At 41.4% G+C, this 25,805-nt stretch overlaps 1 protein-coding gene across 6 annotated transcripts in view; it reads left to right on the top strand.

Annotated features, from left to right (window-relative positions):
* The window catches only part of MRE11 (MRE11 homolog, double strand break repair nuclease), a 111,172-nt gene extending 90,061 nt beyond the window's left edge, over positions 1–21,111 (top strand). For all 6 annotated transcript variants that reach the window (XM_055283298.2, XM_055283296.2, XM_055283300.2 and 3 more), the window contains 4 exons: positions 1,082–1,140; positions 5,137–5,204; positions 11,023–11,098; positions 20,811–21,111. In XM_055283298.2, coding sequence (XP_055139273.1) covers positions 1,082–1,140; positions 5,137–5,204; positions 11,023–11,098; positions 20,811–20,867 — 260 coding nt within the window. In that variant the 3' untranslated portion in view covers positions 20,868–21,111. The remainder of the gene's footprint in view (positions 1–1,081; positions 1,141–5,136; positions 5,205–11,022; positions 11,099–20,810) is intronic.
* Positions 21,112–25,805: the final 4,694 nt, after the last annotated feature.

Raw genomic sequence — 25,805 nt, 5'->3', positions numbered from 1 at the left:
TTTTCTGACTAGGAAGGACTTTGCAGGATTTTTTGAGTATTTCTTTGTTTTTCTGTGCCCTATTTAGTTTGTGAGTTATCTTGGGGAAGATATTTTTGATATTAGCAAACTGGTAAGGCGTAGGAGAAAATAAACCTAAATTAGATGTTTGAAATTTATTGTAGGTTTTATTTTGTTTTGTTTTTTGAGATGGAGTTTCGCTCTGTTGTCCAGGCTGGAGCACAATGGCACTATCTCGGCTCACTGCAACCTCTGCCTCCTGGGTTCAAGCGATTCTCCTGCCTCAGCCTCCCAAGTAGCTGGGATTACAGGCACCCGCCACCATGCCTGGCTAATTTTTATATATTTTTTAGTAGAGTTGGGGTTTCACCATGTTGGCCAGGCTGGTCTTGAACTCCTGGACCTCATGTGATCCACCCGCCTCAGCCTCCCAAAGCACTGGGATTACAGGCGTGAGCCACTGTGCCTGGCCTTATTGTAGGTTTTGATGTCAAGGAAAAAGAAAGGGAAAGATAAAGAGCTAGCTAAACTTCAAGTATCTAACCAAGTTTAAAAGGAAAAAAGGTATGGATACAAAGGAATTTTTATCATAGAATGCTGTTTCCTAGAATTCTCCTCTGAAATATTTCTTAGATATTGAATATGGCTACTAAGGTAGAGGAAAATGAGAAACTACTGGAACCCCATGGCTCCTAATGTAGCAACAGGGATAAAGGTATCGTCAACAACAAAGAAGGGATTAGGAGGCTTGCCTTCAATACATTTGTAGTTCATTTGGTTAGGTGATTAGATTTTATCCTTCAGGTATTTTTCTATGAAATATTTTTAGTGTGTGTGTATTCATAAACACTACAGTATCTCAGTAAGCTGGGAAATAATGAGACTGACAGTTGGGCATTGAGTTATGTGTACCTATAATTCTATTTCCCTTTAGATTTTTAAAAATATCAAATAGTTTTATAATTAGGCATCATGCAGTTTTGCAGATAGGACTCAGAAAATCTTTAGCTAAAGAAAGATGCAAGTTTTATAAGTTATTCTAAGAATAACATAATGCATGTTTTCATCTTTTTCATTCTAGCCTTTAAATCTACAAGACAGCAGCCTTCCCGAAATGTCACTACTAAGAATTATTCAGAGGTAAGAAAAAAAGTTTTATAGTTGTGTATTAATAATTTATGTTTTCTGCATTATGAATTGTCAGCTCTCTGATTTACAAAGTAAATAAAAGAAGAAAAATTATGGAACATTAAAGCTGGAAGGAGCTTTACCAATTATCTCTAGGGCTTCCAGGATTTGATTTTTTTCTTGGTTGCTCTCTTTTTTTAAATAATGGTTATCATAGAAATCCATAAATGTTATGTATACAGTAATGTTTTCTTTTTTTTTTTTATTAATTTTTTTTGCACACAAAAACAATAAACATTTTCCAAAAATACATACAAACAAAAAGATGCGTATCAAACATATTAGGAAGGTTGCACATGGGAAGTCGGGGAATAGAAATGGGGGGTGGGAGTCAAAATAAATGAGAGAGGGACTTTATATGGATCAGTGATAATAACTCAATCCTCTATTTGACAAAGAAGAGGGAGAAGGAAGAGGAAGAAAAAGAAAGTGGGATAAAGGATCAGAAAGGGAGGAAAATAGAAAAAATTAGAGTATGACTCCAGGGTAGACCTGTTTTGTTGTCACGGAGTTGGTTGGTTGGTTTGTCTATTGTATTTTTCATGTTTCGCCAAGTTGGCCAGACTGGTCTCGAACTCCCAGCCCAAAGTGAACAACCCGCCTTGCCCCCCAGAGTGCCGGGACCACAGGCGTGAGCCACCACGTCCAGCCCCCACATTGCTTCTGGCCTCCGTGGTAGACCTCCCAGATGGAGCGGCCGGGCAGAGGCGCCCCTCACTTCCTCCCAGACACGGGGCGGCCGGGCAGAGGCGCCCCTCACTTCTTCCCAGACACGGGGCGGCCGGGCAGAGGCGCCCCTCACCTCCCAGACGGGGCGGCCAGGAGAGACGCTCCTCACCTCTTCCCAGACGATAGATGGCCGGGCAGAGGCGCTCCCCACTTCCCAGACGGGGCGGTCGGGCCGAGGTGCTACTCACTTCCAAGACGATGGGTGGCTGGGCAGAGGCGCTCCTCACCCCCCAGACGATGGGCGGCTGGGCAGAGGCTCTCCCCACTTCCCAGATGGGGCGGCCGGGCAGAGGCGCTCCTCACTTCTTCTCGGACGGGGCGGCCGGGTAGAGGCGCTCCTCACTTCTTCCCGGACGGGGCGGCCGGGCAGAGGCGCTCCTCACTTCTTCCCGGACGGGGCGGCCGGGCAGAGGCGCTCCTCACTTCTTCCCGGACGGGGCGCCCGGGCAGAGGCACTCCTCATTTCCCAGACGGGGTGGCTGGGCAGAGGCGCTCCTCACTTCCCAGACGGTGGGTGGTCGGGCAGAGGCGCTCCCCGCCTCCCGGACGGGGCGGCCGGGCAGAGGCGCTCCTCACCTCCTCCCGGACGGGGCGGCCGGGCAGAGGCGCTCCTCACCTCCTCCCGGACGGGGCGGCCGGGCAGAGGCGCTCCTCACCTCCTCCCGGACGGGGCGGCCGGGCAGAGGCGCTCCTCACTTCCTCCCGGACGGGGTGGCCGGGCAGAGGCGCTCCTCACCTCCCAGACGATAGGTGGCTGGGCAGAGGCGCTCCTCACTTCCTCCCAGACGGGGCGGCCGGGCAGAGGCGCTCCTCACCTCCCAGACGATAGGTGGCCGGGCACAGGCGCTCCTCACTTCCCAGACGATGGGTGGCTGGGCAGAGGCGCTCCTCACTTCTTCCCGGATGGGGCGGCCGGGCAGAGGCGCTCCTCACTTCCTCCCAGACGGGGCGGCCGGGCAGAGGCGCTCCTCACCTCCCAGACGATAGGTGGCCGGGCAGAGGCGCTCCTCACCTCCCAGACGATGGGTGGCCGGGCAGAGGCGCTCCTCACTTCCCAGACGATGGGTGGCTGGGCAGAGGCGCTCCTCACTTCCCAGACGGTGGGTGGCCGGGCAGAGGCGCTCCTCACTTCCCAGACAGGGCGGCCGGGCAGAGGCGCTCCTCACTTCCCAGACGGTGGGTGGTCGGGCAGAGGCGCTCCTCACTTCCCAGATGGTGGGTGGCTGGGCAGAGGCGCTCCTCACTTCCCAGATGGGGCGGCCGGGCAGAGGCGCTCCTCACTTCCCAGACGATGGGTGGCCGGGCAGAGGCGCTCCTCACTTCCCAGACGGGGCGGCCGGGCAGAGGCACTCCTCACTTCCCAGACGATGGGTGGCCGGGCAGAGGCGCTCCTCACTTCCCAGACGATGTGTGGCCGGGCAGAGGCGCTCCTCATCTCCCAGACGATGGGTGGCCGGGCAGAGGCGCTCCTCACCTCCCAGACGATGGGTGGCCGGGCAGAGGCGCTCCTCACCTCCCAGACGATGGGTGGCCCGGCAGAGGCGCTCCTCACCTCCCAGACGATGGGTGGCCGGGCAGAGGCGCTCCCCACTTCCCAGACGATGGGTGGCCGGGCAGAGGCGCTCCTCACTTCCCAGACGGGGCGGCCGGGCAGAGGTGCTCCCCACCTCCCAGACGGGGTGGCCGGGCAGAGGCGCTCCTCACTTCCCAGATGATGGGTGGCCAGGCAGAGGCGCTCCTCACTTCCCAGACAATGGGTGGCCGGGCAGAGACGCTCCCCACCTCCCAGACGGGGCGGCGGCCGGGCAGGGGCTGCAATCCCAGCACCCTGGTAGGCCAAGGCAGGCGGCTGGGAGGCGGAGGCTGCCGCGAGGCCAGACCACGCCACCGCACTCCAGCCCGGGTAACACCGAGCACCGGGTGAGCGAGACTCCGTCTGCAGTCCCAGCACCTCGGGAGGCTGAGGCGGGCAGAGCACTCGGCGTCAGGAGCTGGCGAGCAGCGTGGCCAACATGGCGAATGCGTGCCTGCAGCCAAAGGAGAAAAAGTAGGCAGGGGTGGTGCGCGCAGGCAGTCCCAGGCAGTCCGCGGCGTGGGCCGCAGCGAGCCGAGTAGATTCCAGCCTGGGCCACAGAGGGAGAGAAAGAAAGAAAGAAAGGAGGGAGGGAGGGAAGGAAGGAAGGAACAGTAATGTTTTCAAGGATAACAGTGTTGAACCCAAAGAGCTCATACATGGAATAGTAATATTGAAGGTGAGTTCAATGGATATAGAGGTTTTTTGTATACTGGGTTTCCTTTTGTTACTTATCTTCCCAAAATACTAGCTGTGCCTTAACAGCTGATGCTAGACTTAAGATGAACGAAAAGGCTGGAGTCCAGCGATCCATGTGGTTTGCCCTAGGTTTAGTCTGGGCCTTCTGCTCTTCCTTTCGATTCCAAGAAGAGTCCAATATGGGCTTGATTCTCTTATTATTTCACTTTCAAAACTGTGTGTCTTAACTCATGAGCCAATACATCAGGGTTTCTCCATAGTGGCACTGTTGACATTTTGGACCAGATAATTCTTCGTTGTGAAGGATTGTCCTATGCATTGTAGGATATTTAACAGCATCCTTAGCTTCAGGGGCTGTTCGTTCAGTATTTGGTCTTTGGCTTCATCCTCATCTGTACTTAAGTTAGATGAAGATATGGCAAATGTTTGTATCAAATGTCAAGATAACAGAAAATATAGAGAAATAGTATTTTGGGTGGTAGAGTCAGCAGTCAGAAATACCTTTATTGGGTCTTAACACTAACAAATGGTATTTAAGGGACAAATTTAACAGAAAGAGATCTAGTATTTCCCACGTGGTCTGATACCTCATTTAAAGTTGGAGATGGAACACTGATGGTCTCACCTCATAAGAAACTAAGAGGAAAGTCACAAGGTCTGCATACGACCCTATGCAAGTCATTCACCAATGTAACTGTGTTCCCTTAGGTGCTCAGGCTCCTGGGATGGCCAGGAGAGAGGTGAGCAGAAAGTAACATTTGTGAATGAAGAGGGACATTGGAGGGAGGTCAGACTGAGTGTTAGTTTTAATGGTTATGGCTTTCTGTCTCCTTTTTTGTGGCTCATATATAACTCAGATTTAATCGTGTAATTCATTTCTTCATTTTCATTTTTATTCAGAGAGTCTATTCTCACAAAAACTGTTTGTTGCTTTGTTTCCTTGCCAGGTGATTGAGGTAGATGAATCAGATACGGAAGAAGACATTTTTCCTACCACTTCAAAGACAGATCAAAGGTAGGTGCAGCGATTTTCTGCAAAAAGAAACATCTGAAAAAAATTTAAAATTATCCAGAATTCCAAAGTTACACATTTTTCTATGCCATATAAGTTTAACAGACTTCTTTTCAACTAGCAAAGTATGTAGAGGAATGAAAACAGACCAAGGGCTAGTTTATAGAGTTGATGCAGCATTAGTACAAGGATTTTCAGTGAAAATTGAAATAGCCTGTAATTTTTTTCCTTTTGACTTTATTAGTGCTTTTCTTTCTTTTTATTTATTTATTTATTTTTTGAGACAGGGCCTCACTCTGTTGCCTAGACTGGAGTGCAGTAGTGCGATCTTGGCTCACTGCAACCTCCACCTCCTGGGCTCAAGCAATTCTCCCACCTCAGCCTCCTGAATAGTTGGGATTACAGACATGCACCACCACACCTGGCTAATTTTTTGTATTTTTGGTAGACACAGGGTTTTGCCATGTTGCCCAAGCTGGTCTTGAACTCCTGAGGTCAGGTGATCCATCCACCTCAACCTCCCAAAGTGCTTGGATTACAGATGTGAGCCACCGCGCTTGGCCTCAGTGCTTTTCTTAATGGAAGACTATGTTCTCTCCAAGTAACAGAAAATAATTTTGTATTTTGGTAACATTTGATTTCAGCTTTTTGTCATTGTCTTATTTTTATATTCTCAACTACACATCATGCTGTATTAAACACTAAAAAGGGGATCACATAGACTCAGTCTGCCTTCAGAGGACTTGCATGCTCTTCCTGTCTGTTTTGGGATTTTTTGCCCATTGCTGTTAAGCTTGACTTGATTCACTATTACCATTTGCTTTTATACATTAACATTTTGGTTGAATACTGCTTAACAAAAGCTCGATTAATGAGAATTTCTACTTAATCAATTAATCAACTGCCTTATTTTGTACTTATTTTCTGTTTGAGCATTATATTAGGTCTGATGAGGGAAGGGCATAATGAATGTTCTAATATGGCCTCTGTCTTCGGGTAACTTCAATTGTAGCGGAAAAGAGAAATGAACATATTTGAATTCATCAGAGAATGAATTAGTACATAATTAGGTGTAGAATTTTATATTACAGACCTGTAAGTGTGAGTGCTTATGGGCTGGTGAAAAGAGGAACAAGAAATATGGGCTAGAAGAAGCAGCTTCATGGAGGGAGTAAAATTGACCTGAGGTTTCAAAGATAAGATTTGGCTTAGTAGGGTGGAGAATGGTGGTCCCAGCTGAGAGTAAGGGCATGAGCAGGAACTCCAGAAAGAAGGGTGATTGAGGAAAAAGCCTTATATCAGTGTTTCTCAAGCTTTTTCTTCATGATCTCAGCCATTTCTTGATTATCCAAGGAGAAGAATTAAGTAACTTAGATGTAAGTCAATTTCTCCCTAACATTAGAAATTAAATACTTAAAGAATGAAATTTTTTTGGGTAGGGTTGAGTTTGAGAGGGCCAAAAACTATTGTAATAGCTACGGTTTTTCATCCCACTCTATCCCCTGGAGCCAGTTTTTGTTCTTTGTGATATTGACCCCACTGAGAATATAAGCTGTATGTGACTTGAAGGTTAATGTTAGAACAAGTGTAAGTATAGTTCCATGTTCACTTATTAGATCCTTTAAACATCATGCTAGGTTCTGGGGATAGAAAGATAAATGTCTCTTCCTTCAAGGAATTTACACTTTAGTGGTATGCTAATTACAGGGCACTGCGAATCCACCAAGATAAATGTTTTATTCAGGTGTAATGAAATCTAAGGGATGTGCCAGTATCTTCTTGGGAAAAGTCACTGAAGGTTTTACAAAGAAGATAGGTGGCATTTGAGCTGGTGATCAGCCGATCAGTTAGCACGCATTAAAGGAAACGATCTGGTGTAGAGAGAAGAAACAGTGGCATAGGACACGGGCATCTACTTTGAAGGATGGTCAGGGAAAGCTTCTGAGGAGGCTACATTTAAGCTGAAATTTTAATAAGGGAAACGTGGCCTTGAGAAAAGCAGAGGGGCAAGTGCATGCAGCCTGTATTAGTCCATTTTCTCACTGCTGATAAAGACATATCGGAGACTGGGCAATTACAAAACAAAGAGGTTTAGTGGACTCGAATTTCTACATAGCTGGGGAGGCCTCACAATCATGGCAGAAGGTGAAAGGCATGTCTCACATGGCAGCAGACAAAAGGAGAAAAAGAGCCAAGTGAAAGATCTTGTGAGACTTATTCACTACCACGAGAATAGTATGGGGGAACTGCCCCCGTGATTCAATTATCTCCCACCAGGTCCCTCCCAGAATACTTAGGAGTTATGAGAGCTACAATTCAAGATGAGATTTGGGTAGGGACACAGCCAAACCATATCACAGTCTACTGAAGAAGCAAGTTTACTAATGTTATTTGGGAGCCAGTGACTAAAGTGTGGTGGAAAAGGTGGTTTGAGATGAGAATAGAAAAGAGAGGCAGGGTAAATCATGCTGCAGGAACAGGTGAGCACTACAAAGGTTTTGGATGTTACTATAAATGCAGTGGGAATCCACAGAAGGATTTTAAGAGAGGAGAGGCACCTTCTGATTTACATTTACAAAGGATCACTGTAGTTGCAGAACAAGTGTAAACAAGCTTACCTGAAAGGAGGGTGCTCCCGGTAGCCCGAGCTAAGAGATGATGGAGGCTTGCACAGGCTGGTGGTAGGTGAAGTGGAGAAAACAGATGGTTTCAGGATATATTTTGAAGATAGACATGAGAAAACTTGAGGATGGATTAAATATTTGGAGTGAGGGAGAATAAGGAATCAAGATTGATTTTCTGGTTTCTTGCTTGAGCATTTACATTGTGCTATATATTGAGAAGGTCATAAAAGAAGGAAGGACAGATGTGTTGTAGGGAATGATAGGCATATAATTAAAAGTTCCACTTTAGATATGAAAAGTTTGAGATGCCTACAAACTTACATGAAGGGAGGTTATAGGCAATTGAATGTGTGAATTCAGAACTCAGATAAGGGTTTTGTTTTGTTTTGTTTTTTTGAGACGTAGTCTCGCTCTGTCTCCCAGGCTGGAGTGCAGTGGCAAGATCTCAGCTCACTGCAAGCTCTGCCTCCTGGATTCACGCCATTCTCCTGCCTCAGCCTCCCGAGTAGCTGGGACTACAGGCCCTGCTACCATGCCTGGCTAATTTTTTGTATTTTTAGTAGAGACGGGGTTTCACCGTGTTAGCCAGGATGGTCTCGATCTCCTGACCTCGTGATCCGCCCGCCTCGGCCTCCCAAAGTGCTGGGATTACAGCCATGAGCCACTGTGCCCAGCCCAGATAAGGGATTTGAAATGATACTTAGATTTACCTCTGGACAGCATGCAGATGGTACTTAAAACCATTGGGATGGATAGGATCACCTCAAAAAAGAAGGCAGAGCAGAAGAGGGTTTGTTTTCCTAGTCTGCAGTTTTAACCTTACTCAACCTTTGGGTAGAGTAGAAAAAAACAATAAAGACATGAGAAAAATCCAGGAGAGTATAGAGTTGTAGAAGGCTGTACTGGCCTTTATAGGAGTAAAAAAAAATACCAAGATGGGCACAGATGCAAGTCATTTTATATGTTTATGGTAAGTAGTGGAGGGACTTATTTTAGCTCACGAAGGTTTACTTGAATTTCTCAGGCTCATTTCTGTGTATTTAACAGGACTCCTTTGTTTCTAGCTGATAGAAACCAACCAGATTCTCTTACAGAGAAGGAGATTTATTGGAAGATTATCAGGATACCTCAGGTTTTGGAAGGAAGTAAGGGCCCGTTTCTGAGTCCTTGTTTGGTTGTTCTTGTCTTTGTAAATTGAAGCACACACAAATCAGATCTAGCTTTCTAAGTTTTTTTTTTTTTTTCCAGAAATGGATCAAAATGCTATTTTGATATTTTTTATATATGCTTAAGGATATTAAAGAAAAAATAGTTTGCTTTTGATATCACAGTAGATTGTTTACTTTTCAGCTGTATAAATGTCTGCCGATTTCTTTAGACATGAAATAGTAATATAACTCACAGTTGTTTGGCACTTCTCTGAGCATTTTACACGTGAATTAGCTTATGTAGTGCTCACAACTTCCCCAGGAGATAGATTATAGTTATAACTTTATCATCCCCATTTTACAGATGAAGTGTGAAGCACACTGGCTAAGTAACTTACCTAAGGTCACCCAACTAGTCATACAAGCCAGGCATTCTGACCCCAAACTCATCTCTGTTGTTGCTTCTTGGTACAGTAACTAACTTCTCTGGCCATTGTGCAAGCAATAAGAATCACTTAAGTTATGAGAGGCTGTTTAAAATTTTAGAGGCAATTTCCAAAATTGACATTTTGGAAACACATCAGAAATCAGCTTTGGCAGATTGGTGTTTCTAATTACAGCATCTAAATGATAATTTAGACTGTTTTTGCAGAATTTTTTAGTAATTGCAGGTTATGCATGGTGTTTTATTTATAATTTAAACTATTTAAGCTCTGCCACTTACTAGAGTGGACCTTGATAAATGTGCTGATCTGCTACCTCTGAACTTTAGTTGCTCTTCAAGTTTGGCTGATAAATCCTTCTGTCCTTTCCTTTTGTGCAAAGGACCTGTGAATTTTTCTATTTACTTCTGACATAAGATCTCGTGATTCTCATTCTTTTTTCCAGATAAAACTTTTGGACATATTTCTTTTGCTATAATGACATCCCAAAGCATGTTAATAAAATTGTAGACTAAGAATTTATAAACACTACTTTTATTGAAGACAGGAATCAGCAGACTTTTTCTTAACGGGCCAGATAGGGAGTATTTTAGGCTTGGCAGGTCAAGAGGCAAAACCAGGGATATTATATAGGTAGACACTTGTATAACCATTTAAAATGTAACCATTTCAAAATGTGAAAACCATTCTTAGCTTATAGGCCATAAAAAAAACAAAACCTAGTGGTGGGCTAGATTTGCTTACTGGCCCCGATCTAAAATGACTTAAATTTCTTATTAATTAAAAGACATAGGAATTTACTACAAGTTAAGCTTTGTAAGAGTAGGAATCCGCTGGGCATGGTGGCTCACGCCTGTAATCCTGGCACTTTGGGAGGCTGAGGTAGGCGGATCATGAGGTCAAGAGATAGAGGAGATAGAGACCATCCTGGCCAACATGGTGAAACCCCGTCTCTACTAAAAATACAAAAATTAGCTGGGCATGGTGGCATGCTGAGGGGGCTGACGCAGGAGAATCACTTGAACTGGGAGGTGGAGGTTGCAGTGAGCCGAGATGGTGCCACTGCACTCCAGCCTGGCGACAGAGCGAGACTCGATCTCAAAAAAAAGAGTAAAAAGAGTAGGAATTATGATTTTCTTATTAACTGAGATTTGAATAGAAAATATTTCAATGTTCCTATGGTTTTCAGAAGTGGAAGATGGTAATGGATACGTTTTGGTATATGATAAGTACTATAATAATATAAGTAAGTATCGTTGTAGTACTTAATATGTGTCAGGCACTGTTCTAAGTGTTTAAGCATATTAACACATTTAGTCTTTATAAAACTATTATCCCCATTTTACAATGAGGAAATTGAAGCACAGAGAAGTTAAGTAACTTGCTCGAAGCCACATAGGTAGTAAAGGGCAAAACCAGAATTCAAACCTCGGCCCCAGAGTCCTTTTCCTTACAGTTAAGTTTTTTTGCCTCTAATGTAGGTTTTAAGGGAATTGTGTGTTATTTATATTCATGGCAGCTGCTGGATTGAAAAACTTAGCCAGAAAGGCACACTTGATGAATTATGTAGTTCATTGTGTTTGTTTTTGCTTTTGTTTTGCCTCAGGTGGTCCAGCACATCATCCAGCAAAATCATGTCCCAGAGTCAAGTATCGAAAGGGGTTGATTTTGAATCAAGTGAGGTAAATAAGTAATATTGTTAAATTTTAATTAATTTTCAACTTTATAAAATTTAAATAGAGACTGCCAGCTAGTTGCTGAACTTTTTTTTCTTTGATAAATAACTTCATCTTTTACGTGCAGGGAGTACATGTGCAGGTTTGTTACATGGGAATTGCGTGATGCTGAGGTTTGGTACAAATCCCATCACCCAGGTAGTGAGCAGTAGGCAGTTTTCCAACACACATCCTACTCTCAGCCTCCCCTCTCTAGTAGTCCCCAGTGTCTGTTGTTCCCATCTTCATGTCCACGTGAACTCAGTGTTTAGCTCCCACTTATAAGTGAGGACATGTGGTATTTGGTTTTCTGTTCCTGTTAATTTGCTTAGGATAGTGGCCTCCAGCTGCGAAGGACATAATTTTGTTCCTTTTATGGCTGCATAGTGTTCCATGTTACATATGTACCACCATTTTCTTTATCCAATCCATATTGATGGGCACTTAAGTTGATTCCATGTCTTTGCTACTGTGAGTAAGTGCTGCAGTAAACATATGAGTGCATGTGTCTTTATGGTAGAATGATTTCTTTTCCTTTGGTTATATAGCCAGTAGTGGGATTGCTGGGTCAAATGGTAGCTCTGTTTTAAGTTCTTTGAGAAATTTCCAGATGGCTTATAATGGCTGAACGAATTTACATTCCAACAGTGTATAAGCATTCCCTTTTCTTGACAACCTCACTAGCATCTGTTGTTTTTTGACTTTTTAGTAATAGCCATTCTGACTGGTGTGAAATGGTATCATTGTGGTTTTGATTTACATTTCTCTGATGATTAGCGATGATAAGCACATTTTGTTGTTTGTTGGCTGCTTTGTATGTCTTCTTCTTTGTAATGTGCCTGTTCATGTCCTTTGCCCATTTTCTGATGAAGTTATTTGATTTTTCCTTACTGATTTATTTACATTCCTTTTAGATTCTTGATATTACACCTTTGTTGGATGCATATTTTGTGAATATTTTCTCCCATTCTGTAGGCTTTTTGTTTACTCTGCTGATAGTTTCTTTTCTCTTTTTTTTTTTTTTTTTGAGATGGAGTTTCACTCTTGTTGCCTGGGCTAGAGTGCAATGGTGCGACCTTGGCTCGCTGCAGTCTCCGCCTCCTGGGTTCAAGCAATTCTCCTGCCTCAGCCTCCCAAGTAGCTGGGATTACAGGTGCACGTCACCACGCCTGGCTAATTTTTGAATCTTTAGTACAGACAGGGTTTCACCATGTTGGCCAGGCTGGTCTCAAACTCCTGACCTTATGATCCGCCTGCCTCAGCCTCCCAAAGTGCTAGGATTACAGACGTGAGCCACTGTGCCCAGCCTGATAGTTTATTTTACTGTGCAGAAGCTCTTTAGTTTAATGAGGTCCTACTTGTCCATTTGTGTTTTTGTTGCAGTTGCTTTTGGGGACTTAGCCAAAAATTATTTGCCAACGCCAATGTTGAGAAGGGTATTTTCTTGGTTTTCTTCTAGGATTATTATAGTTTGAGGTCTTACTATAAAATCTTTAATTCATCTTGAGTTAATTTTTGTATATGGTGAAAGGTAGGGATCCATTTTCTTCTGCACATTGCTAGCCAGTTATCCTAGCACCATTTATTGAATAGGGAGTCCTTTCCCCATTGCTTGTTTTTGTCAGCATTGTCAAAGATCAGATGGCTATAGATGCGCAGCTTTATTTCTGAGTTCTCTGTTCTGTTCCATTGGTCTGTGTGTCTGTTCTTGTACCAGTACCGTATTGTTTTGGTTACTATAGCCTTATAATATAGTTCAAAGTTGGGTAGTGTTATACTTCTGGCTTTGTTCTTTTTGCTTAGGGTTGCTTTGTCTATCTGGGTTCTTCTTTGGTTCCATGTGAATTTTAGAATAGTTTTTTTCTAATTTCTGTGAAAAATGACGTTGGTAGTTTGATAGGGATAGCATTGAATCTGTAGGTAGCCCTGGGCAGTATAGTCATTTTAATGATACTGATTCTTCCAGTTCCTAAGCATGGAATGTTTTTGTGTTTGTGTTATCTGTGATTTCTTTCAGCAGTGTTTCATAGTTCTCCTTGTAGAGATCTTTCACCTCCTTGGTTAGCTATATAGCTATGTATTTAATTTTGTCTGTAGCTATTGTAAATGGGATTGTGTTCTTGATTTGACTCTCAGTTTGAACGTTACTGGTGTATAGAAATGCCACTGACTTTTGTACACTTCTTTTTTTTCAATTCTGAAACTTTGCTGAAGTCGTTTATCAGTTCTAGGAGCCTTTTGGCAGAGTCTTTAGGGTTTTCCAGGTATAGAATCATATCGTCAGCAAAACGAGATAGTTTGACTTATTTTCCTCTTTGGATGCCTTTTCTTTCTTTCTCTTGCCTGATTGCTCTGGCTAGGACCTCCAGTACTATGTTGAATAGGAGTGGTGAGAGTGGGCATTCTTGTCTTTTTCCAGTTCTCAGGGAGAATGGTTCTAGCTTTTGCTTGTTCAGCATGATGTTGGCTGTGGATTTTCATAGATGGCTCTTATTATTTTGAGGTATGTTCCTTCAGTGCCTAGTCTGTTGAGGGTTTTCATCATGCAGGGGTGTTGAATTTTATCAAAAGCTTTTTCTGTGTCTGTTGAAGTGATCATATCGTTTTTGATTTTAATTCTGCTTTTGTGGTGAGTCACATTTATGCATTTGCATATGTTGAATCAACCTTGTATCCCAAGAATAAAGCGTACTTGATCATGGTATATTAACTTTTTGATGTGCTGTGAGATTCAGTTTGCTAGTTTCTTGAGGATTTTTGCATCTGTGTTCATCAGGGATATTGGACTGAAGTTTTCTTTTTTTGTTGTGTCTCTGCCAGATTTTGGTATCAGGCTGATGCTGGCTTTGTAGAATGTTTTAGGGAGGAGCCCCCCTCGATTTTTTTGGAATAATTTCTGTAGGATTGGTACCAGTTCTTTGTATGTCTGACAGAATATGGCTGTGAATCCATGTAGTCTAGGGCTTTTTTGGTTGGTCAGTTTTTTATTACTGATTAATTTCAGAATTTATTATTGGTCTGTTCAGGTTTTCACTTTCTTCCTGGTTCAGTCTTGGGAGATTGTGTGTTTCGAGGGATTTATCCATTTCCTGTAGATTTTCTGCTGTGTGTGAATAGTTATTCATAGTAGTCTCTAAAGATCTTTTGTATTTCTGTGGGGTCAATTGTAATGTCATCTTTGTCATTTCTGATTGTACTTATTTGGATCTTCTCTTTTTTTCCTTTGTTAATCTAGCTAGCAGCCTATCAATTTTGTTTATTGTTTTAAAGAACCAATTCTTGATTTCATTGATCTTTGGTATGGATTTTTGCATCTCAGTTTTGTTCAGTTCTTCTCTAATTTATTTCTTTTCTTCTGCTAATTTGGGGGCTGTTTTGTTCTTTATTTCTAGTTCCTCTAGGTACAATGTTAAATTGTTAATTTGATTTAAATTAACAAATTAAATTGTTAATTTGATTCCCTTAATGAAGGCGTTTAGTTCTGCAAGCTTTCCTTTTAACAGTTTTAGCTGCATCCCTAAGATTTTGTAAGTTGTGATTCAATTTTTATTTTCATTAATGAAATTAATTTCATTAATTAATGAATGAATTTTTATTAATTTGAAAGAATTTTTTTATTTCTGACTTAGTTTCATTATTGATCCAGGAGTTATCCAGGAGTAAATTGTTTAAGTTCCATGTATTTGTGTAGTTTTGAGAGATCTTCTTAATATTGATATCTTTTTTTATTGCACTGTGGTCCAAGAGTATACTTGGTATGATTTTGATTTTTTTGAATTTATTTAGACTTACTTTATGACTGAACACGTGATCTATCTTAGAATATGTTCGGTGTGTAGATGGGAAGAATTTGTATCCTGCAGTTATTGGATGATGAAGTATTTTGTAGCTGTCAATTAGGTCTAATTGGTCAAATGTCAAGTTTAAGTCCTGAATTTGTTAGTTTTCTGCCTGGATGTTCTTTCTAACACTATCAGTGGGGTGTTGAAGCCTCCCACTATTACTGTGTTGCTGTCTGAGTCTTTTTTTAGGTTAAGAAGAACTTGATTTATGAATCTGGGCGTGTATATATTTGGCGTAGTTAGGTCTTCCTGTTGAATCAAACCGTTTATCATTATGTAATGCCCTTCTTTGTCCCTTTTTACTGTTGGTTGGTTTAAAGTCGGCTATATCTGATAAAAGAGTTGTGACTCCTGCTCTTTTTTGTTTCTCATTTGCATGTTAGATATTTCTCCATCCCTTTACTATGAGCCTGTGTGTGTCATTACATGTGAAATGGGTCTCTTGATGACAGCAGTCAGGTCTTGTCCTTTTATCCAACTTGCCACTGTATTCCTTTTAAGTAGGGACATTTAGACAATTTATATTCAGAGTCAGTATTGATATATGAGATTTTGATCCTGCCATCGTATTGTTAACTGGTGGTTTTGTAGACTTGATTATGTAGTTGCTTTATAGTGTCTCTAAGCTATGTGCTTAAGTGTGTTTTTGTGGTAGTAGGTGGTGTTTTTTTGTTTCCATGTTTAGCACTCTCTTAAGGACCTCTTGTAAGGCTGATCTAGTTGTAATGAATTCCTCACCATTTGCTTGCCTGAGAAGGATTTTATTTCTCCTTTGCTTATGAAGCTTAGTTTGGTGGGATATGAAATTCTTGGTTAGAATTTCTTTTTTCTTTAAGGATGCAGAAAATAGGTCCCCAATCTCTTCTGGCTTGTAAGGTTTCTGCCTAGACGTCCGCTGGTAGCCTGATGGGGTTCCCTTTGTAAGTGACATGACCTTTCTGTCTAGCTGCCTTTAAGATCTTTTCTTTCGTGTTGACCTTGGTGAATCTCATGACTGTGTGCCTTGGAGATGGTCATCTTATATTATGTCTGATAGGAATTCTCTGTATTTCTTAATTTGCATGTCAACCTTTCTAGCAAGATTGGAGAAACTTTTCTGGACTGTATCCTCAAATATGTTTTCCATATTGCTTATTCTCTCTCCTCTCTCAGGAATGCCAATGAGTCATAGGTTTTGCCTCTTTCCATAATCTCATATTTCTCAGAGGTTTTTTTTTCCATTCTTCTTCATTCTTTTTTCTTTATTTTTCTCTGACCAAGTAGATTTGAAGAACTGGTTTTTAAGCTCTGAGATTCTTTCCTCAGCTTGGTCTGTTATGTTGTTAATACTTTCAGTTGTATTATGAAATCCTTGTAGTGAATTTTTCAATTCCAGAAGTTCAGTATGGTTCTTTCTTAAAATTGCTATTTTATCTTTCAGCTCTTGGATTGTTTTACTGGATTCATTGGACTGAGTTTTAACTTTCTCCTGAATCTTGAGCTTCCCTGCCATCCAGATTCTAAATTCTATGTCTGTCATTTCAGTAATTTCAATCTGGTTAAGAGCTATTGTTGGTGAGCTAGCAGGCCCATTTGGAGGTAAGGGGACATTCTGGCTTTTTGAATTGCCAGAATTCTTGCACTGATTCCTTCTAATGTTAGAGGGCTGTTGTTCCTTTAACTGCAGTGTAAGTTGAGTATAGTCAATTGGCCTTGCTTCTGGGTGCTTTCAGAGGGCCACAGCTCTATATAGATCTTTACTGTGGCTAGATTCTTGCCCTGGGTGTCACAGATGTATATTGGCAGAATTATTTTGGTGTTGTAGTTTTGGCTGTGATCCAGTAGCTGGCATTTAACATTAGTGCCCAGAGGATAGGCTCTTACTCAGCTGCATAGTTCTTTTGTATTTCTGCGTGTTTGCAGCCGTGCTCTGTGGTGGGGTTGGGGAGAGAGATGACCACTCACAAGGGCCACTCCTGGGCCATGGGTGAGGTCCCTCCTGTCACTGGTACTGCACCTGCATTACTGTTGTTTGGTGTTTTGGGTTGCAGGGCTCCCTCAGAAAGAGGCCACGGCTGCCAGACAGGCTACAGCCTTCCCAGACCAGCACTGTGGAGGAAGGCATGTCCCATTCCTGCATCAGCCCACGAACCCACGTGTCTCCCTTCTCTCAGTGTTCTGAAAGTGGGATTTCTCCCCCACTTGAGTGCCAGCCCCAGCTGTGTGCTGTAGCCCTGTAGCACTGGGACCAGCCTGTGGCTCCATTGTCTGGACCCTCAGGGTCAGGCACCAGCTGTGCTGGGGAATCTGAAATGCTCCCAGGCTGCCAGGAAGGTACTCAGGTGGAACCACCAGCAAAAAACAAGGCTGGGCAGCAGAGGCTGCCCTGTGCACACATTCCTGCAGGGCAGCTTGGCAGGGGCCCTGGAAGGGGCTGTAGGGGAGGAGGGCCTACAGAAAAGATGTTCCTCTGTCCCACAGGGAAGCTGGCCCCACTCTGTCCTGCCCCAGCATTCAGGTGGGGCTAGTCCTACTCCAAGGGAAATAAGAAGTCTTGGGGGATGGGCGCCTATGGCCACCTTCTGCTGCAGCTGCCTTACGTATGAAAACCTCTGCGCTTCATGTATTCTGGAGCTCTGTCTCTGCCTACTGTTTGGGCCGATCCCCCTGCCAATTGAAATGTCTCCAGGGGGCATGGAATCTTGTAGCTAGGATCCTTGAGGTCCATAGTGAGAGTGTGCTGCCCCATCATCCATTCACTCACCCCTTTCTAGGAGCCTTTCAAGGCCAAGAACCAGCCCTGGCATTGGGCAACCCCCACAAGGTTCCCAGCTTCCTCCCTCTTCAGCTTCCAGTTTGTATCACCTCTCTATCAACTCTTGGTGTTTTTTCTCCAAAGATCTGCTCAAAATATGTTGGCTTACTCGATATTTTGGTCTTTATCAGTGGCAGTGGTGCTTCTTGGCCCTGTCTAGTTGGCCATCTTGTCCTTCTTCCACTAAAATTTATTTTTAAAAATAGTTTCAGGCCAGGCATGGTAGCTCATGCCTGTAATCCCAGCACTTTGGGAGGCTGAGGCAGGCGGATCACCTGAGGTCGGGAGTTCAAGACCAGCCTGACCAACATGGTGAAACCCCGTCTCTACTAAAAATACAAAATTAGTCGGGCATGGTGGCACATGCCTGTAGCCCCAGCTACTCAGGAGGCTGAGGCAGGAGAATCGCTTGAACCTGGGAGGTGGAGGTTGCGGTGAGTCAAGATTGCACCATTGCACTCCAGCTTGGGCAACAAGAGCCAAACTCCATCTCAAAAAAAAAAAAAAAATAGTTTCATTGATAACCTTCCTTTGAACTATAGTTAACGTTAAGAGTTAACAAGTAACATATGTTGAGTGTCCATTAGTGTAATTACCTCAGATATGAAAGTCCTGTAGATTTTTAAAATACGATATTCACTCAGTTCTTATTTGCCCAGTTAACAGTGGGATCAGAATTTTTTTTAGCTTCTACCATTTATTTATATTTGGAGAAATGATGATGATGATGATGATAACCCAAGAGCTTTTAATATTACTTTAATGAATATTTATCAAGTACTCACTATATGCTCTACGTGTGTCATGTAGAGGGTGGCACATGGTGGTGATTTCATGACATGTAGGTATTCAGGCATTGTCTGAAATGTTCTCTGGGAGGATGCCTGGAAAAAACTCCAATTCCAGATGATGTCTGCAACCATGAAATCTCCACCGTGAATGAGGAGGATGAGGAAGAGGAAGAGTTATAAGTCAGGACTTGCCTCTTGCCTTTATTAATTTGCTGTTTCAATTAAGTTTAAATAAAACTACATAACTGAAGGATACTGCCCTTCCGCTTTCCTTCATGGCTGCCATTTGAAGGGCCTTTGCTAGTTTTTGTTGAATTTCTTGAAGGTTTTCTTTTAGGCTCATCACCCCTTTCATTTTTTTTTTTATTTAAAAAATTGTTAATTGTAGCAAAAGCATAACATAAAACTAACCATTATTAAGTGTACAGTTCAGTAGTGTTAAATAGATCCATATTAAACAGATCTTCAGCACTTTTTCATTTTGCAAAACTGAAAATCTATATCCCTGAAATAACAAGTCTCCGTTTCCCCTTCTTCATCCCCTGGTAACCACCATTCCTCTTTCACTTTCTATGAATTCAACTACTCTAGGTACTTCATATAAGTAGAATCATATAGTATTTGCCTTTTTGTGACTGGCTTATTTCACATAGCATAAGTTCCTGAAGGTTTATCTACGTTGTAGCCTGTGACTTACACCTTTCATTTTTAGCTTTGGCTGCTGCTGCCATGTTCCCTATATTTCAGCTGTGGTTTAAAACAGCTTGAAAGAACTCAACTCAGGCTGCCAAGAAAAATGGCAGCAAGAGCTCATTCTACCTATTAAATATTAACATGTTGCTTCCAGGAGGGAAGTGAGCAATTATTATTTGTTTATTCCAAAACATCTGGATATATATGTGGTTATATGTTACAGTTAAAAATTTGTATACTAGTTCATGTTAACTGCAAAGACAAACTATTAGCAGATTATCTATTAGACTTCATTTGGATTTGTCTCTGGTTTATTTAAGTTTTGCCTTTGATAGTAGCAGAAAATGAATCAATAAATGAAAATGAATTTATATCTCTTAAGGCATCCATTTCTCATCAGAGATAGTTAATTTAGCTAACATTTGGAAGTGCTGATACCAGCAACAAAGCCTAGCATCAAATAATTTCTTTTAATGTCTTAAACACAAAAGATTTACAAACGAATTTGCTTTATTTTCTGAATATTTACAGAATACATAAGAATTGGTTTATGTTATCTTCGTAAAATTGTATAATTGGGCTTATCTGAGGTTTGTTTTCATTCTCTTTAGTTAAATTATTAGTTAATATCTGATATTCCTATTTATTCTTACCATGCATACAATCTATAGCCCAACAGCATGGGAACTTTTTTTTTTTTTTTTTGAGACAGAGTCTCACTCTGTTGCCCAAGCTGGAATGCAGTGGCACAATCTCAGCTCACTGTAAGCTCTGCCTCCCGGGTTCACGCCATTCTCCTGCCTCAGCCTCCTGAGTAGCTGGGACTACAGGTGCCCGCCACCACCCCCGGCCAATTTTTCATATTTCTAGTAGAGACGGGGTTTCACCGGGCTAGCCACGATGGTCTCGATCTCCTGACTTCATGATCCGCCCGCCTCGGCCTCCCAAAGTGCTGGGATTACAGGCATGAGCCACTGTGCCCAGCCAGCATGGGAACTCCTGAAATACTGCATGTATTTCTTTTTTTATCCAAAAAACTATTTGAAAGCTTGCTTTGCTAGGTTGTTTTTTGCATGAGTGTGAGAGTAGCTAGCTATTTCTAGCATTAAATGGGTAATGGGAAATAAAAATTACAGCTGTTTCTGAGTTAGATCTCCATGTGGCTTCGTTATTTTTTTCGCTGTGAATTTCCAGAAGAGTAGATACAACTGTAATAAAATGTAAATGAGAAAATATATTCAAAAACCAAATATAAAATGACTTGAGGAATTATTTTTCTGGCTTACCTATACTTCATTTGTCTTTATTAAGGTTAGTGAGGCAAATGTGTGTGGTTTATATTGTAGATACATGCACACACAGCAGGATAAATTTTCATTTTAATGCTCATTAAAAATTTAATTGTACTTATATATTTCGCAGTTATAAAGGAAATAGAAAAATAAAGTCTACCCCATGTGAAATGACTCTCACTGGTATTGTTTTGCCTGTAAGAACTTCTGTCTTTTTTCAGTGAAGCATGGAACAATCACTAATACAATATTTGTATCTCATTTCAGGATGACGATGATGATCCTTTTATGAACACTAGTTCTTTAAGAAGAAATAGAAGATAATATATTTAATGGCACTAAGAAACATGCAAGATACAGGAAAAATGAAAGCGTTACAAGCTCAGAGTTTAAGATTTTAAGTATTATTTCCTGAGCATGACTCCATAAGTAGGAAATTTCTAGCTCACAGACATGTACAGTAGCATTGATTCACCTTGTTTTTTTAACCTGGTTGTTACAGTAAGAGCTTTGTTTCAATATCATTCTTGAGTAAAGATTAAAATAAAGCTACCATTTTACATTTCTACTTCATGATCAAAAACTATGTCAGTATTTTAATATGGTTACATTTAGCCAAAGTTGAGGGAAAGAGCTTATAAAATTTAACTTCTTCATAATTTTAGTAATTTCCTAGAGGTTCTGGGTTTCCTGAAAGTAAAACAATTTATGTGAACCTGTGCCTAAATTCACTGTTTGTTACTATGTATGTTTTTTTCTAATGCTTCTTATAAGACTAAATGATTAGAAGTACCTAATCGTTTGAACATATGTTTTTATTTAAAAGAGTAGAATAACCTGTCAGAATTACTGAGTTTTTTATTCCAGTTGTAGCAAAGATTTCAAAAGATTATGTTCCCATTAAGTGGTAGTAATTTCCTTTATTATTCTGTATCCTTAATGGTGTTCTCTCTCTCCCCCTGCCCCGTTCTCCCCTCTCCCTTTCTCCCTTTCTTTTTCTTCTCTTTCACACATATGTGTGTGCCTATTTCTAGGAGGAAAAGGGTTAAAATTTGTTTTAAACTACATATTCTTGAAAATATTGGAGAATTTATTTTAGGTAGAGTGGTCAGTTGAACCTTACAGTAAAGTATAGAAATATATTTAATGTAGAATGTCAGTGCCAGGATTTCTCATTAACAATACTTTATCTCAACTTTGGTTCCTGTGAAACATTTCTGAATGGGCAATTCCAGAAATCTTAGTAGCCCATGTTAAGTTTCTATTTTTTACTTGTTTTCAGGGAGAAATAAGAATTAGACATCTTCAGATTTAAGTTAAATAATGCCATTCTTCTCTATAATCCTCTGTAAAAAGATCCCTGAGATTATTCCTTCTTTTAGTCTTATGCGACAGCTTTACTTTAAAATTCTCTAAGGAAGTTATAGATCTTGAGAGTACAACGGCCCGACATTTCTTCATAGGTAGAAACAAATACTTGACTCAGTGATACTCATGACCATTAGAATAATCATACCTGGAATGTGTCAAATTATAAGACACAGACACTTGGTTAGTGGCTGCCTCATATAGCACTTTTGAAGAGGCCTAAGTCAAAACTTGCAATATAACATTCTATTCACTTTCTTAAAAATATTTTTTCTGTACCTAACTTGAGCATATAAGGGTTATTTGAGCAAGTAACATTAACTCAGTAGAAGGCATTGTCCTGTGAAATATTCTTAGGCAGATCTGCCCACATCTTTATTGAACTTGAAATCTAATATTTCTAGTATTTGAACAAAGCAGAGGGTTAAGTCAGGGAAGAGCAGTGCTGTCCATGATGGAATGGAAGCTACCAGGGGAGGCAGTGTCTGGATGATGCCATGCTACCTACCCCTGCACAAACCATGCTGGCTCAGACTGAGCTGTGGGCCACATCAGCTAGTGGCTCTTCTCATGCATCAGTTAGGTGGGTCTGGGTGAGAGTAATAGTGAGGGAATGGTCACTAAAGTATCCTGAGAAGTTCCTAGGAAAAAAGGAATAAGGCTTTTTTCCTTAAAAAAAAAAATTGCTCTGGCTGTGAAAAGAGGTACTAAATGTGATTCAGTTCACCTCTAAGGAAAGTGATGCCATAGCAGTTACAGAGGGTGAAAAATCTCTCCAGCTAATTCAGGTCATTTTGTGAATAGTATGTATCAAGCCCTGAAAATATGGTAAATAAAACGTGACAGGGAAACCTTTTTTTAATTGAATATTGTTACATAGTTAAATGTGCTGTATATCCTTAATATTTTATATTGATCCTGCAAAATCTGTTGATTTTAGGGGAGTTTTGTTTTTTGTTTCTAACAATTTTCAGACCTGTTGGTATAGGAATGTAGAGGTCTTTCAGATGATTTGAAAGCAGCTGCATTTGCTCTTGGAGGCTTTGGGAGAGCAGGAATGAAAACATTCAGAGGAGAACATCTGTAGGGAATTCTTCTGTCACTTACCAAAGAATAATTATCTTTCTGGTGTTTTATTTCCTATCATAAAAATACAACAGTGCATTTACAAGGTTAAAGATTCCTCGAAGTTCTAGGAAATTCTAGAAAATGTAAGTGGTGCTTAGAAAATTCAAGCATTTAGGAATGTGACCTTTAATTCAGGTACGTAAAAGACTTTTTTTCCCAAACTTTTAAAAGTAGGAAATAACAATAAATACAGGAAAGTCATGTGGTTGAATAAATAATTATAAATTGAGCACTGATGGAACCCCTCTACAGGTCAAGAAATAGCGCAATGTCTTGGACGCCCATTATATTGTTTTCTCCTTTCTGGGTAACCAGCCCTGACTTCTGAAATTCAAAAGCTCCTACTTTTGCCACAAGGTGGTGCTTCTGCCATTAGATGCAGTTAGGAGGCTGCAACTGCAAATCTAAAATTAGGAAGTTAGTGTAGTTGCAATAAACTTAGAATTATGCATTAATACTAAACCTATGCAGTAATACCATAATTAGCCTTTTAATCATGTAAATTGCTTTATTAGGTATTTCATTTGGTTCAGCCTGTTATGGAATTTACCAGCTTGATAAATTTTGCATATAAAGGTTTATAAAGAAAAGGAATATTTTGTTTTCATAAAGAGAAAAATCCATTCTTAGAAAAAATCTGAGTAAAAAAGTATCTCAATGGGCTGGGCGCAGTGGCTCATGCCTTTAATCCCAGCACTTTGGGAGGCTCAGGAGGGGGATCACCTGAGATCAGGAGTTCGAGACCAGCCTGACCAACATGGTGAAACCTCGTCTCTACTAAAAATACAAAAAATTAACTGCGCATGATGGCGTGTGCCTGTAATCATAGCTACTCAGGAGGCTGAAGCTGGAGAATCGCTTGAACCCGGGAGGCGGAGGTTGCAGTGAGCCGAGATTGTGCCATTGCACTGCAGCCTGGGCAACAAGAGTGAAACTCAGTCTCAAAAAAAAAAAGTATCTCAATGTAAAATATCTTCTTTGGAAATATAGAATTTAAAAGCAACTTTCACCCAAAGTAATCCGATGTCCTTTTTGTATCTGTCATATATTTAATTCATAGTATTTTGTGTGTGTGTGTGTATGTGTGTGTGTGTGTGTGTTTTTGAGATGGAGTCTCGCACTCTCGCCCAGGCTGGAGTGCAGTGGTGTGATCTCGGCTCACTGCAAGCTCCGCCTCCCTCACACCATTCTCCTGCCTCAGCCTCCCAGTTAGCTGGGACTACAGGCGCCCGCCACCACGCCTGGCTAATTTTTTTTTTTTTGTATTTTTAGTAGAGACGGGGTTTCACCGTGTTAGCCAGGATGGTCTCAATCTCCTGACCTTGTGATCCACCCGCCTCGGCCTCCCAAAGTGCTGGGATTACAGGCCTGAGCCACCGCACTCAGCCTATTTTGTGTTTTTTTAAAGCTAACTACCATTAAGATCATTATAGAAGTTTGGTATAATAAAGATTTGGGTTTTTCAGTCCAATGAGTTTCCATATTCTTGAATGAAAAAGATCCACATTTCATCATTTGCCTGTTTCATTTTCTTTTAGTACTTTTGAACTTAGTTTGGTTAGAAAATACTAGAATTTTAGTTTGATCTAAAGAACCAGCTTATATAACTTTCTATTGCCATGTACATTTGTATGTCTTTGCTGTGTCAAATAACTGGATCTGATTTTAGCTCTTTTTTAAGTGGTAAAAGCAATGCATTTTTATTCTTCAAATTCAGACATTGAATACGTATTAAAATGTGTATGCCTACCTGTAATCCTCTCCCCATCAACAATTAGGAACATGTTTCTCCAACTACTGTTGGCAAGACTACCAAGAAAAATTGTTGAATTAGAACCCCAGCGCCGGGCACGGTGGCTCACGCCTGTAATCCTAGCACTTTGGGAGGCTGAAGCAGGCAGATCACCTGAGGTCAGGAGTTCGAGACCAGCAGGGCCAACATGGCAAAACCCCGACTCTACCAAAAATACAAAAATTAGCCAGGCATGGTGGTGGGCACCTGTAATCCCAACTACTCAGGAGACTGAGGCAGGAGAATTGCTTGAACCTGGGAGTTGGAGGTTGCGGTCAGCCGATATCGTGCCATTGCACTCCAACCTGGGCAACAGAGCAAGACTCTGTCTCAATCAATCAATCAATCCATCAATCAGTAAGAACCCCAGATTGTATAGCTACATGTTTTAGCCCCCTTTTCAAAGTATATGTTCTCCTTGGTACTTATTTTGACATTCTGATTTTTCCACATATGCTTTATCAACCTCTTAACTAAACCATCATTGTCAATTTTGAGAGATAACTGCACTGCTTCCCATTGTGTGTTTTAAATGTTATTGTTCAGTTTGAGTCAAATAAAAGGATATTTAATCTGTGGTGCCTTGACATTAAAAGTGGTAAAGTGATTTTAAAGGGCTCTTGGCTGGCTGTTGCACATTATGGCTGATTAACAAAAGAGGTTTAATGGATATTAGGCTGGTTGGCCCATGCAAACTATGTTCTGCCTCTGAGTCACTGTGTAGTCAAGATGGTTCATGTACAAATACCCAGAACTAGGGCATAAGTACCCTTGATCACAGTGCCTGTTTAATATCAATACCAAGTGTTTCATGTTTATATTTTATGTAAAAATCAGAATTTTCTACATAGAAGTTTGTAACTGCAGTCTACCTGTTAGTGCATTTGAACTGATTGCATGGTATATCTGACTTTGAGTACATTTTGCCAGAGGCAAAAGGCCATTGCTTAATAGGCTGAGAGGCCCAACTGCAT

Source organism: Symphalangus syndactylus, chromosome 6 (assembly GCF_028878055.3).
Source record: "Symphalangus syndactylus isolate Jambi chromosome 6, NHGRI_mSymSyn1-v2.1_pri, whole genome shotgun sequence".
NCBI classification, from domain to species: Eukaryota; Metazoa; Chordata; class Mammalia; order Primates; family Hylobatidae; genus Symphalangus; species Symphalangus syndactylus.
Note: the sequence above shows the minus strand (reverse complement) of the source record. Positions and strands in the feature narration are given on the sequence as shown.